A 13,423-nucleotide genomic window follows, 5' to 3' on the forward strand; every position below is an offset into this window, starting at 1 on the left:
TGTAGCCTCTGGCCTCTAACAGGATTGGGACGGGACCCAGAGCTGCTGAGCTCAGACAGACCTCAGTGGCCTTGGGTCCTGGCCCTCCTGGAGAAGAAGGAGAAACGGAGGCAGTCAAGGGCTCTGTCTCCCCACTCACCTGGGCTAGCAACCTCTCCTGTGCTGGACTCAGGTTGTCCACGTGTCCACTCATGTCGTCTATGGTGCTGGGTGCGATTCAGCTCGCTGGTCCTGGGTCTGGGCCCTGCTCTGTGGCTCCCTCCAGGCTGCCAGCTTTTTGCCCAAGTGGCAACTCCACCCACACCTCCCTCTGCCCAGAAGTCCCACCCCTTCCTGTGAGACGTGGAGTCCCACGCTCAGGGTACTGGCAGGGCCCATTCCAGCCTGAGGCATTGGCCCCTGAACAGACTGCTCTAGGTGCAAACCCTCTGATGTCAAATGAGGACAGCGATGCTTGCCTCACAACATTGATGCAGGTGTGTTGTCACACACGTACGGGCTGCTCTCCACCCTGCCTCCCAGTCCCCCACCCCCCCCGCTCCATTCCTATAGTCCAATCAGATGGCTCCTCGAGCCAGGGCAGGCCACTTCTTGTCCCCAACAGAGACCTAGAAGTCACTGTCATTGTGCCCCCAATGTGTCCCAGCCGCCATCTATCACCCAGTGTGTCCAGAACAGCTTGCCCGTGACTCATCACACGTGTGGATGTGTGGCTGCAGGGTTGGGGAAGAGAACTCTCGGGCTCAGACCCAAGTAGGTGAAGGCACAACCCTGAGCTGGCCCACATCTGGCCTGGGGCTGGGGTGAAAGGTGAGGGGGGAGTCTTGGCTCTCCCTGTCCCCAGCCCCACCTGAAAAGCAGAGAACCAGAGCTCAAGATGAGACTGGGTGAGATCTCTCTGTGCACAGGGATTGGCACACCATAGGTGCTTGTCTCAGTCTTGGTCCCCCAGAGGCAGACCCTGCGACAAGGACTCGAGGACAAAAGTTGATTCGGGAGATGATCCTGAGAAACACAAGTAGGGGAGTGAAGAAGTGAGACAGAGAATGGAAGGCAGCTCTGTCAGAAGGGGCACAAAGGAAGTAAAAAGCTCAAGTTCAATGAGGACTCTGGAAAGACGGTGTGGAACACACCACTCAGAGCTTTCCCACCCAATGCGGGAGGGAGTTGGGGTATTAATACGGACAGTTTTGATTGAGGGCTCAATCGTGTTGCCATTTCTGGCCTGCTGTGCATATGACTGAAGGCTGGAGCAAGGCCTTGGGCAGAGAAACAGGTGTTGTAGCTGGGAAGTGGCGCGGGTAGCGGCAGCTTTGACTCTAATTAAGGACCATTTCTTGGGTTCAGAGACAGGCTCTAGGACTGACTAACAGGAAGAGAGACAGAAGGACAGTAAGAGATTGAGAGACAGAGACAGGCAGCCCTGACAGTCATGCCTCTATCTACCTCCAGCTTTAGCCAGCCCCACGTCATGGGTACACGCATATTCAGGGAGGTCTCCAGACGTGGACTTAGAACCCTCCCAGGTGGGGCAGCCTTGCAGAGTGTTAAGTTACTGCTGCACTACACTCTGGCCCCATGGCCCATTTCCGGAAGCTGCTTCAGAGTAATCCCTTCCCTGCTCCAAAGCCTTCTTGGCTCCCTGCTCCCTTCAGGAGGAACTGCAAGCCCCTTAGCCTGGGCCGTGAGGCCTTCTAGGGTCCTCCCAAGTTGACTTCTATTTATCTCCCTTTGGCACAGCCTGGTCCCTGGCCTCCTCTCTGTTACCTTTTCAGATTTTTCTTTCTTTGTGTGTGTGTGTGTGTGTGTGTGTGTGTGTTATTTTTCTTTGTTTCTTTTGTTTTTAATTATTTTATTTTATTTTATTTTTCACATGAGTTTTGCCAGAGAAAGACAGAGAGGGAGGGAGCATGAGAAAGCAAGCCGCCAGGTCTGAGCCTTGAACCACAGTCAGCCATATGGGAATTCCAGCACCTTAACCACCACGCCACCTGCTGGTCCCATTGTTTTGTTTTGTTTTAATATTGATACTTTTTCCCCAGATCTTTCTGGACCTGTTCCCTTTCCTAGAAGATCCTTTCTCGCAATACCCCGCGTCTCAGGCTCTGCCTTTCTCGAGGTTGTTTCACACGCTTCCTTCCGTGAGGCCCTATCTGATCTGTTATATTTGCTGGGAAGTGAATTCCCAACCCCTTGAAATCCCACACCCCACTGTCATCTTCCAGCTGCCCAGCTATTGGGATCATGTCATGGCACCCCCAAAATTCATTGTGTTAAGAGGTTTGAGCATAATGGTATTAAAAAGGTGAAAGTGGGGCCAGCAGGTGGCATGGTGGTTAAAGCACTGGACTCCCAATGGTTAACTGTAGTTCGAGTCCCAGACCGGTAGCTCAAATATCACACTGGGTATGTGTATGTGCCCAAAATCCTGAGAGGAAAATAAAGGACAAGAGGTCGCGGCATGGTCATCCCCCCAGGGAGTAATTTTTCACTTGTCCTCTCTCTGTCTCTCTCCTGCAAGCACATGTGCCCTAAAGCAAAAACCTAAACAAATTAATTTTTTAAAAAAGAGAGAGAGGGTGAAAGCTTGCATCACTCCAGACACTGGCTGAACTCACACGACCTTCTCCGTGTCTGTCCCTGGCATGGCCCCTTCCTAGGACCCACTCAATGATCTCATCCTAACTTCACAACATCTACAAAGTCCTCTCTTCAAAATAAGGTCACAGTCGAAGGGCGCCAGGGGTCAGGAGTGCAACATACTTTTTGGAGTACAATTCAACTCACATCAAAAAGGAACAGTGGGGGCCAGCAGGTGGCATGGAGGTTACAGGGCTGGATACCACACAGACAGCTTTGCGGTTCAAGCCTCAGACCTGGCATCTTGAGATTCTCTACAGGCACGTGTGTGTGTCTGCCCAAAATCCTGAGAGGAGAATGGAGGAGAAAGGACTGTGGCATGGCCTCCACCCCTGGAGAGTGATTTCTCACTTTGTCTCTCTCTCTCTCTCTCTGGCAAGCATATGCACCCTGTAACAAAAACTTAAAAAATTAATAAATAAAAATAAAAAAGAACGAATGGTTCTACTTTCTTACGGCACCTTGGCGCCCTCTGCTGTCTGGGTGCAGCAAAAGCAGTCTGTCTCAAGATTCCTGAGTTTACACCCTGTTCTGTAACTGCCTGGCTCAGGGACCCTGGGGTGGTTGGTCAGCCTGTTTTGGTCACCTGCTTGGTGGAGCAAAGAGATTTGCCCATGTTGCCATGTGGCACAGGGCCGGGCAGAGTGGTGCCTCCAGTACTTGGAAATGAATTATTAAAATATTAATATGTTAATAAATATGTTAATTATTATAATTATGTCAATTATAAAACACAAGGACTCCTCAAAAAGTTCCTGGAGAATACATACTATGAACAGATTATGCATAGATTTCAAAATTTTTTGTTTTGTTTTAGATTTTTGGCAATAGGGTGATTGTGCTTACTGGAGAGACAGAGAGAGAATCAGAGAGAAACAGAGAGGGAAAGTGAGAAATAATCTCCTTGGGGAACTCAGAGCTGGGGGACCAGGAGGTATTTGTGGGTACTAAATATTTTCAGATTAAGTGAGGGCTGGGGAGGAAGCGGCCTCCAAGCCTATGACACGTGTGAAGCGGCCTGGAGTGGGTGGGAGAAGTGGGAGGGGTGGCAGGCACAGGGGGGGGGAGGACAGAAGGCAGAAGAGGGGGGGAGAAGTGGGAGGGGTGGCAGGCACAGGGTGGGGCAGACCAGAAGCCAGAAGAGGGTCAGCAGGGACAGGGTGAACAGGCTCGGGAGATGGAAAAGATTTGGGGTCCCTGGGAGATGTTGAGTCCTGGTACAATCTGATACGCCCTGTGTGACCCCGGGCAAGTTGGTCCCCTTCTTGGAATGTCAGTTCCCACGTCTATACGGCAGGACAGTGGTTAGTTGTTGAGGGGATTAAGGAGATGGTGAGAGAAGCCCATAGCCTGGGCCCAGGGCCTATTGTCAGTGCCCCACCAAGGGCTTCCCACGTCTCTCGCTCTCTCTCTCTTGCTCTCTCACTCAGATTCTCTCCTGATCTAGTCTGCCCAGCCCCTGTTCTGGTCCTACTTGCTGTGTGATGTCGGCCAAGTGATTCTCCCTCTCTGAGCTCCCTTCTTCATCTCTAGCATGAGATGGTAACAGTCCCCACACTGTTCAGTCTTGGCGAAGATGAGTTAAAATGGTGTTCACAAAGCATTGAGCCCAGGATCCAGCCCAGAACCAGTCAGAGGGAGCAACACATTAGAGGATCACACGCACGCACACGCACACTTCAGCGCCTAACAGGTGCACACCAAACCCAGCCACACCCCCGGGTTCTGTGCCCCCAACACCCTCACACAGGCACCCTTGTGCTCTCTTGGGGTCCCCACCCACTCCTCCAGTCACCACCTCCGAGGCCAATTAACAAAAACACAACATCAAATGCCTTTATTTTTGAGCTGTCCCCTATAAGGGGAGGCAGGGAATAGAACTTTCTTTTTTTTTGGACGGAGGGAGGGTTTAATAAAAAATGGTATAATTAGTCAAATACTGATCTCGGTTAGGCCCTCTCTGTGTGTGCCTGGGCCCAGTCCAGGCCAGCACATCCCCGGGATAGCCCCACCACACCCCGGGAAGCCGAGGTGGCACCAGGAGAGGCCAGGGGAGGCCAGGACCAGCGGGTCCCCACTCAGCCCCTCTGCAGTGAGCAGGCAGGTGGGCCGCTGGGCCAAGGTGTGTCACCACCTCAGAAAATCCCGAATGAACTTCCAGAACTTGGTGACCCACAGATTGACACCGAGATCGGTCAGGTACTGGATCTCGGGTGTGAGCATGCGACGGCAGAGCTGGGCGTGCCTCTGCCCGATGCTCTTCTTGAGGTTGTAGCCCAGGATGGACTTGGTGCCCAGCGGCTGCCAGGGCTGCATGGCCGAGTCCTGAATGGCCTCAGCACCCACCGCGTGGCCCCCGTCGATGCAGATGCGGCGCATGCGCTCATTGGCGCGCCGCAGGGTGGCCACCTCGCGGGCCATGCGCTCGCGCCCGAAGGCCTCCACCTTGCTCCAGAAGCTGGCGTTGAAGTGATGGTAGAGGCGGGAATCCAGCATGTTCCAGGCTGTGGCGCGCTGGTACAGCTCCCCCGACAGCCGCGGCACCGGCGAGTCGCGCCGGGCGTTGAGCTTGAAGTAGAGCACGTCCTCCAGCTCCCAGCACAGCAGGTCCCTCAGCAGCACCAGCGACTCGTCGAAGTACTCCTGCAGGAGCACCAGGTGGAAGCGGCGCTCCACCTCCAGGATGTGCTCCTGCACCTGCGGGCTGCCGGGGTCCAGGCCGCTGTCGTAGCCCAGGTCGAAGAAGAGCAGGTTGTGGAGGTAGTGGGCGTTGTAGCCGTTGGGGTCGTAGTAGCGATCGGGGTCCTGCAGGAACTCGGCCAGCTTGTCGCGGCTCGTGAGCTTCCACGTGAGGGGCACCACGGACCCGAAGTAGTGGAAGGAGGACTCGAAGAGGCGGGCGGGGTCGCGGAGCACCGTGATGAAGGTGGCGTTGGGCGGCACCAGGCCGCGCACCTCGTCGTAGTGGAAGCGCATGTGGTTGCAGATGATGTTGAAGCAGGCGCCGGGCCGGTAGTCCTGCACCAGGCTGCGGGCGAAGAAGGCTGGGTAGTCGAAGTCGTTGCGGCCGTTGGGGAAGGCGAACTTGAGCCCGTGTTTCTGGCCGAAGCGGAACAGGATGTTGAGCAGCGTGCTGCTGGCCGTCTTGTGCGTCTTCATGAACACGATGTCACGCCGGGGCTGGCACTCCCCCGCAGAGCTGTTCATCCCGGTCACCACCTCTGGTTCTGCCATGGTGGGGGAGCAGGGCGCTGTGGCCTCCGGGGCCCTGCTGGACAAGAGCAGTGGGGAGGGCCTCAGAGGGGAGCTGGAGCCTCAGGACCCAACAGCACACACAGGCCCTGGTGCCAAGAGAGTGGGACTGTTGGGGACAGAGATGGCAGGAGAGCTGGGAGAGGGGGACCAGATGACCCTGAGTCCAGGCTGGACACCTCACAATTTCCTCTGTGAAGTGAAGATCATAACAGGCCCTATTCCTGGTGTTGGTGTTAGGTCAAAGTTGGCTAGGGAACAGCAGGTGGTAGGGTGGTTAAGGCACTGGACTCCCACATGGCCAACCATGGTTCAAGTCCTGGACAGCTTGAAAAATCATCCCAGGTTGGGACCAGAAAATGATGTAATGTTTATGTCACTGGACTCCCATGTAGTTGACCATGGTTCAAGTCCTGGACCCAGTAGCTTAAAACTCACACCAGGTGTGTGTGCGTGTGCATGCCCAAAATCCCAAGAGGAGAGTGGAGAAGGAATTACAGCATGGTTGTCCACCTTGGGGGGTGATTTCTTACTTTCTATCTCTCTGGCGAGTGCACACACCATATAGCAAAAATCTCTCTCAGGAAAAAAAAGAAAGAAAATCATGCCAGGCGCGTGTGCGTGTGTGCCCAAAATCCCAGGAGGAGAAGGGATGGAGGTGTGGCCATCCTCCTTGGGGGGTGGTTTCTCACTTACCCTTTCCCTGTCTCTCTTTGGCAAGTGCATGTACCTGATGGCGAAAATCTAAAAAATAAATAAGCGGGCTGAGGCCACTGTGGTGTACATCCACCCTGAAGAGTATTGGGTTGGGCCACACAAAATTGCCAAGGAAGACCCAAGTGGTCAGTGGCTGGCAATTCTCTTTAGTTCTACCCAAAACCATCAACTAAGCGCCCGTGTGCCAGGCCTGTGCTGAGGAGGTGGGATGGCCTGATGATTGAGAGTCGGGTCCGGGGATGGAATGACCCAGTTTCCATCCAGGCCTCTGAGCTGGTAGAGGGATCTTGGATAAGACCCCTCCACCGCAGCCCTGTTGGACCCCCAGAGGAAGATAATGTGAACCCACTTCACAGATGAGCATGCTGAGGCCCGGGTTATGGCGAGCTCTGCCCTTGCTGGAATCTGTCTGTACTCCATGGTGCAGGGTGCTGGGTGGCTGACCAGGGGTAGCTTTGATCATCCCACAGGCCCTAGGTCATTACAGGAGCTCTGTGGGGAGTGGCCTGTCCCCCACCCCGAGCTGGACCACTCACGTGGAGGTGAGGCCGGCGTGCAGCGGGGGCACAGCATAGGAGTACAACAGCAGCACGAAGCTGGTGAACAGGGCGCCCAGCATCAGTCCCTTGGCCATGGACTCCCAGCGCTTCTTCAGTGGCGGAGACGGCATTTCAGGCACCTGGGCGGAGCAAGGGAACAGAGTCGGGCACGGGTCAGGAGGCTGGCTCCAGGGAGCTCCCACGGCTGCCCGGGTCTGGCAGCTCTGTGGCCCCATAGCAGGACCCAGACAGGGCACTGAGGCACTGGAAAGACCGACACAAACACGTGGGCAGGGACTGTGACAGGGGTGGTGCGTGAAGATAACTTAAACAGCGCTTAGAGTATGGAGGGGGAGAAGGTGCCTCTGCCTGGTTCCGTTGTCATTGTGAAACCAGCTGGTGAGTACACGAGTGTTCGTTACTTTATTTTTAAATATTCTTTTGGCTTTACAAGGAAATACTTTATTTAATTTTTGCCACAGGGCACATGTAGTCGCCAGAGAGAGGCGGGAGGGGTGGGGGTGTGAGAAAATATCCCTATGGGGGATGGCCACACGGCAATCCTGTTTCTCCTTTTGGGAATTTGGGCACACAAGCATACACGCCTGGCACTGTTTTCAAGCTTCCAGGTCCAGGACACAAACTGCACAGTTGGCCCTGTGAGATCCAACCACCTCAACCGCCATGTTGCTGGCTGGCCTACATTTTATTTCATTGTATTTATTTATTTATTTTTAAAGAATTATTTATTTAATTTTACTTATTCATTTATTTATTTTAATTTGACCAGAGAAAGAGACAGAGAGAAGGAGAGAGAGAAGTGAGAAAGCAAGCCCTCAGGTCTGGGACTCAAACCATGGTTGGCTATGTGGGAATATCCACCACCTTAACCACCACACAACCTGCTGCCCCCCCTACTTTTCATTTTTTAAGTTTACTTTTTTCTTTCTTCCACCAATGAGAGATAGCACCTCCTAACAGGGTCTTCAGCCCGTAGTCCACTCCCAGCTTGAGCCAGCCCTGGATCATGGGCTCCTCGGGTATTCAGGGAGGTCTCCAGACATGATCCCAGAACCTTCCCACATAGGTCAGACTGGCAGAGCACTGTATTGCTGTCTGGCCCCATTAAATACATTTCTTTCTTTTTTCTTTCATTCTTTTTTTTTTTTTTAGAATTATTTAATTTTATTCATCTCTTTATTTTTAATTTGACCAGAGAGAGACAGAATGAGAGAATGAAACAGAGAGAGGGAATATGAGAAAACAAGCCTCCAGTCCAGAATTTGAACCGCAGTCAGCCATGTGGGAGTCCAGCGCCTTAATCATTACTCCACCTGCCAACTCCCCCCCCCCACTTCGAAAGTCAAAAGGAAAAGAAGATTCTCTCCCAGTGTCCTGTACTCCCCTGGCCTGGGCCAGGACTGTCTACACGGGGGCTCCCTGGGGCCTGGATCCTTCCAGGTCCAGCCAGCCCCACCTGTCCCCTAAGCCACTCCTCCCAGCTGCCCAGGGAGGGACAAGGCTCTTCCTCTTCTTACTGACCCTTGTGCCCCTGGGGTCTGAAAGACTGGCAGATGGAGAAACTGAGGCTCCAAGCTGAAGAAGAGGTCTCAGGTCTTGCCAGGCCTCTGCCCACACAGATTTCTCTCTGGTTGCCAGCACATAAGGTTGGCCAGTTAAATTTAAATTTCAGACAAAGCATGAATGATATCATTTTAATAGAAGTCTACTCCAAATATTGTAAGGAACAGACTTATACTCAAAATTACTCAGAATTGGGGGGTGGGGGGTGGGCAGCAGAAGGTGTGGTAGTTAAGTTGCTGGATTTTCACATGGCTGACCATGGTTTGAATCCCGGACCCAGTGACTTGAAAATCACAACAAATATGGGGCCAGCAGGTGGTGTGGTGGACAAGGGTGCTGGATTCCCACATGGCCAACCATGGTTTAAGTCCTGGACATATATATATATATATATACATATATGAATTGACTCTATGACATGGCAGTAATGTGCTGCTCAAGAGAAACCAGATCCCATATGGCAACCACGGTTCAAATCCCCAAGCCCGTTGGCCTATAACATGGCAGGCACATGCGTGAGTCCCCAGTAGCCAACAGACTGGAGGAAGGAGACTGCAGTGTGACCAGACCCTGTGGAGGGTGCTCTTCTCTCTCTCATGCACATGCATGCACCCTGTCATATAAAGAAATGTAAATCCTAAAATCAAATAAAAATAAGAGCTTTTCGAGGTTCAAATCCCCAAGCCCGTTGGCCTATAACATGGCAGGCACATGCGTGAGTCCCCAGTAGCCAACAGACTGGAGGAAGGAGACTGCAGTGTGACCAGACCCTGTGGAGGGTGCTCTTCTCTCTCTCATGCACATGCATGCACCCTGTCATATAAAGAAATGTAAATCCTAAAATCAAATAAAAATAAGAGCTTTTCGATTATCCTGGGTTTTGTTTTTGTTGTTATTTACTTGTTTGGGGGTGTTGCTCATGGGATGTCAGGGGATATGAACTGAAACATGGGCTGTCATGGGGACAGTTTAGGCCAAGGATCTAGAGTCCTGGTGGCCTTCCCACCTTCCCTTTGCTGCAAAGTCAGAACCCAAAACTTTCCACTTCCATGCCAGCTCACGCTGCACTGGGCCCGAGGCCCGAGGTCATGAGAGGTCACACATGCCACCCCGTGACCATATGCATGGCACATCACGCTGTCCCTACGGGGAGAAGCCAGACAGCCTGCCTGGGAATGGAGCCCACACATCATGGAAAAGTTACCCAAGGTACCCTCAAACCCTGCCCCCGGGAAGGGGCACTCCAGGGGCACCCCAACAGCTGGCATCCAGAGTGGCTCATGTCTAGAAGTTCTCTTCACAGGAGAGGCCATGAAGCAGCAATCTGAGAGGAAGAAGGGCTCTGAGAGGGAATCTGCCCTCTTCTGATGATGAGATGCCCTTGTTCGTTCTGCAAGGTGGACGGGGACCCCACCTGGGCAGGTACAGGAGTGTGTCTGGAGGCAGCTACGTCAAAGGGGGGAAGTGAGAGCTCTCTGAATTCTCACTGTTCTAGGGAACACTTACACAAGTATGCCAAGTCGTGTGGTCGGAAATAGAAAAACAATTAGAAACAACCTGAGTGTCCATCAACAGCAAACCATTATATAAATCAAGGCCCATTCCCTGATGGGGTTATCTGTAGATGTTTGTGGGGAAAAAAAATAAGTGAAACTAAATAGACTGGCTCAAAAACATATCATGGTCTGTTTATATAAAAAAAGTTTGGGGGCCAGCAGATGGCATAATGGTTACATTGCTGGACTTCCACACTGTCTGCCACGGTTCGAGTCCTGGACCCAGTGGCTTCAAACTCACGCAAGGCGCATGTGTGTGCTTGACCAAAATCCCAAGAGGAAAATGGAGAAGGGATTGTGACATGACCATCCCCTCTGCGGGATGAATTCTCACTTTCTGTCTCTCTGTCTGGCAAGCATGTATACCCTATAGCAAAAATCTCTAAAAAAAATACCCTATAGCAAAAATGTCTAAAAAAAAAAAAAGAAAGAAAGAAAGAAAGAAAGAAAAAAAAAAAAGTTCAGGCCAGCCTATAGTGCAGTAGTTAAGGTGGCTGAATCCCACGTAGCCTACTGTACGGTTCAAGTCCTGGACCTGGTGCTCCAAAAACACACAGAGCACATGGACACACATGCCCCAAATCATGAAAGGAGAGATGGGGAAGAGAGTGCACTGTGATCATCCCCCATAGGGGAGAGGTGCTTTCTCACTTGCTCTCTGGGTCTTTCTCTGGCAAGTGCATGCATTCCTCTAGCAAATTAAAAAAGAAAAAGTTCTCTGGGCCATCCCCATGGCACAGTGTTTAAGGGAGCTGGATTCCACATGGCTGACTGTGGTTTGAACTCCCAGCAGCTTGAAAAAACTGGGTGCATATTTGTTTATGACCAACATCCTGTCAGGATGGAGAACTGGAGAAGAGATTGTAGCATGACCACACCCCACTGGGGCGTGCTTCCTCACCCCACCCACTTCTCTACCTCTACAGTGCTCTTTGGAGAGCACAGGTGTGCCCTAGCAATTTAAAAAATAAAGTTCTAGGGAACCAGCAGTTAGCGTAATGGCTATGTCGCTGGACTCCCACGTAGTCGACCGCGGTTCGTGTCCCGGACCCGGTGACTTAAAACTCACGCCGGGCGCGTGTGCGTGCGTGCCCAAGATCCTGAGAGGAGAATGGAGGAGAAGGGATTGTGGCGTGACCATCCCCCCTGGGGCCCTGGGGGGTGATTTCTCGCTTTCTGTCTCTATGTCTCTCTCTGTCTGTCTGGCGAGCGCACGCGCCCTACAGTGAAAATCTCTCAAAAAAATAAATAAATAAATAAAATAAAATAAATAAATAAATAAAGTTCTAGAACAGTCTGGTTCCATACCCACTTACACATATAAATAGACACATACAGCCAGGATAAAACAACCCTAGGGCAGAATTTTATTGAGTTGTTGAAAAAATTATGACATGTTTTTGCATAGAAAAACATGCCATGACTTTTCCAATGACCTGATAAATTCTAACAACAGGGCCCAGCCATGGTAGCATGAGCTGGTTCATGCTGCTACTCAGCAGGCTGAGGTCACATTGGAGGCCCAGGTTTGATTCCCAGCCCAACCTGAAATGCTGGGTACATGGCCCATAGTCCTAACAACTCCGGAGGATGAGGCTGGAGGATTGTGAGATCCTGTCACAACATACATACAAAGGGAAAAAAAAATTTCTTTTGAGAGATTTTTGCTATAGGGTGAATGCACTCACTGGAGAGACAGAGAGACAGAAAGTGAGACATCAGCCTTCAGGAGGAATGGCCACTCTGCAATCCCTTCTCCTCCATTCTCCTCTCAGGATTTTGGGCACACTGGCACACGTGCCCGACGTGTTTCAAGCCACTGGGTCCAGGACTTGAACAGCGGTTGGCCACGTGAGAGTCCAGCGACGTAACCATTACAGCATCTACTGGTACCTGAAGAAAAAAAATTAACACTGGTACCCCACATAGCTGGGGAACAGGGATATGTTATACATTTCTGTAAAGGTTGTATTTTTTAAAGGAACATGCATTGCTTTTTAAAATCAGAATAAAGATAATAAATTGTACTTTTGCATGGAAATACATCATAAAGTACAGGGAGCTCCTTAAAGTAGATACAGTCTTTGCACTGTCATTGCAGGGCAAGCAAAAGCTTTAACAAAATCATAATCTGCTGGGAGGCATAGATAGAAGAAAACTGAGTGTTGGGACCAGCAGATGGTGTCATGGCTACGTGGCTGGACTCCCACATAGTCGACTGCAGTTTGAGTCCTGGACTGGGCGACTTAAAACTCATGCTGGGCACATGTGCACGTATGCCCAAAATCCCAAGAGAAGAATAAAGGAGAAGGGATTGTGGTATGGTCATCCCCTCTGGGGGATGATGTCTCACTTTCTATCTCTCTGGCAAGTGCACACACCCTATTGTAAAAAAATCTCTCTCCAAAAAAGAGCTGAGTTAGCCAGAGAAGGCTAGAAGAGAGCAGTTTAGCTACTCCACAGCTGCAGTCAGTAATAAAAGGCATGTGGCTTTATCTCCCCTATAAAAAAGAAAGGGCACAGAATGGCTAGGGGCCACAGTGATCTCCATCAGGGAAGCCTGGCCCTCCCCAACCACCCCCCCCCACTTTATCTTTCAAGATTCACAGTCCTTCCCCTCAGAGCAACCTCTCTGGCTTCTGCCAGGCCCCAACACAGGGCACCCAAACAGTGACCCGAGTATGAAAGATAAAGCAAGTGGACACTCCTGAGTCTGGCTGGAAGTAAGAGTAAAGTAGAAACTAAGCGGAAGTGGAAGGAGTGCATTCAGAGTCAGGTGTAAAACAGAGGAACCGCTCGGAGAGTGATATATGTATATTTAAGTGTTGTCCTGGGTGTGAACAGTAAGAAGGCTAAGATATTTAGAAAGCTAAGAGAAAAGTGAGAACTGAAGGAGTCAGTTTGAAGGTGGGTGTAAAACAAGACACTCTCCCAGGCTGGCAGGTGGCATGCTGGTTAAGGGCTCTAGACTCCCCACATGGCCGACCAAGGTTTGCAGTCCTGGACCTGGAGGCTTGCTTTCTCACATTCCTCTCTCTCTCGTTCTCGCTCTCACTCTCTCCCTCTTTGGTCAAATTAAAATAAATCAAATAAAATAATTCTTAAAAAAAAACAAAAAAAGAACAGGACGACTAG

The 13,423-nt window shown here is 51.3% G+C and overlaps 2 protein-coding genes across 5 annotated transcripts in view; both read right to left on the minus strand.

Annotated features, from left to right (window-relative positions):
• The window catches only part of LOC102502060 (putative SEC14-like protein 6), a 15,852-nt gene extending 15,598 nt beyond the window's left edge, over positions 1 to 254 (minus strand). Inside the window, exon 1 of the mRNA XM_006147925.3 lies at positions 140 to 254. Within this exon, the coding sequence (XP_006147987.1) occupies positions 140 to 193 (54 nt within the window). The 5' untranslated portion in view covers positions 194 to 254. The remainder of the gene's footprint in view (positions 1 to 139) is intronic.
• A 4,224-nt stretch (positions 255 to 4,478) lies between these two features.
• GAL3ST1 (galactose-3-O-sulfotransferase 1) overlaps positions 4,479 to 13,423 on the minus strand; it is a 19,479-nt gene continuing 10,534 nt past the window's right edge. For 3 of the 4 annotated variants that reach the window (XM_006147930.3, XM_006147928.1, XM_006147931.1), the window contains exons 2-3: positions 7,146 to 7,288; positions 4,479 to 5,911 (exon numbers count right to left, since the gene is read on the minus strand). In XM_006147930.3, the coding sequence (XP_006147992.1) occupies positions 4,768 to 5,911; positions 7,146 to 7,279 (1,278 nt within the window). In that variant the 5' untranslated portion in view covers positions 7,280 to 7,288 and the 3' untranslated portion in view covers positions 4,479 to 4,767. The remainder of the gene's footprint in view (positions 5,912 to 7,145; positions 7,289 to 13,423) is intronic. The other variant, XM_006147929.1, reaches the window with a different exon arrangement.

The sequence above is a fragment of the Tupaia chinensis genome, unplaced genomic scaffold, assembly GCF_000334495.1.
Source record: "Tupaia chinensis unplaced genomic scaffold, TupChi_1.0 Scaffold000226_1, whole genome shotgun sequence".
NCBI lineage: Eukaryota > Metazoa > Chordata > Mammalia > Scandentia > Tupaiidae > Tupaia > Tupaia belangeri.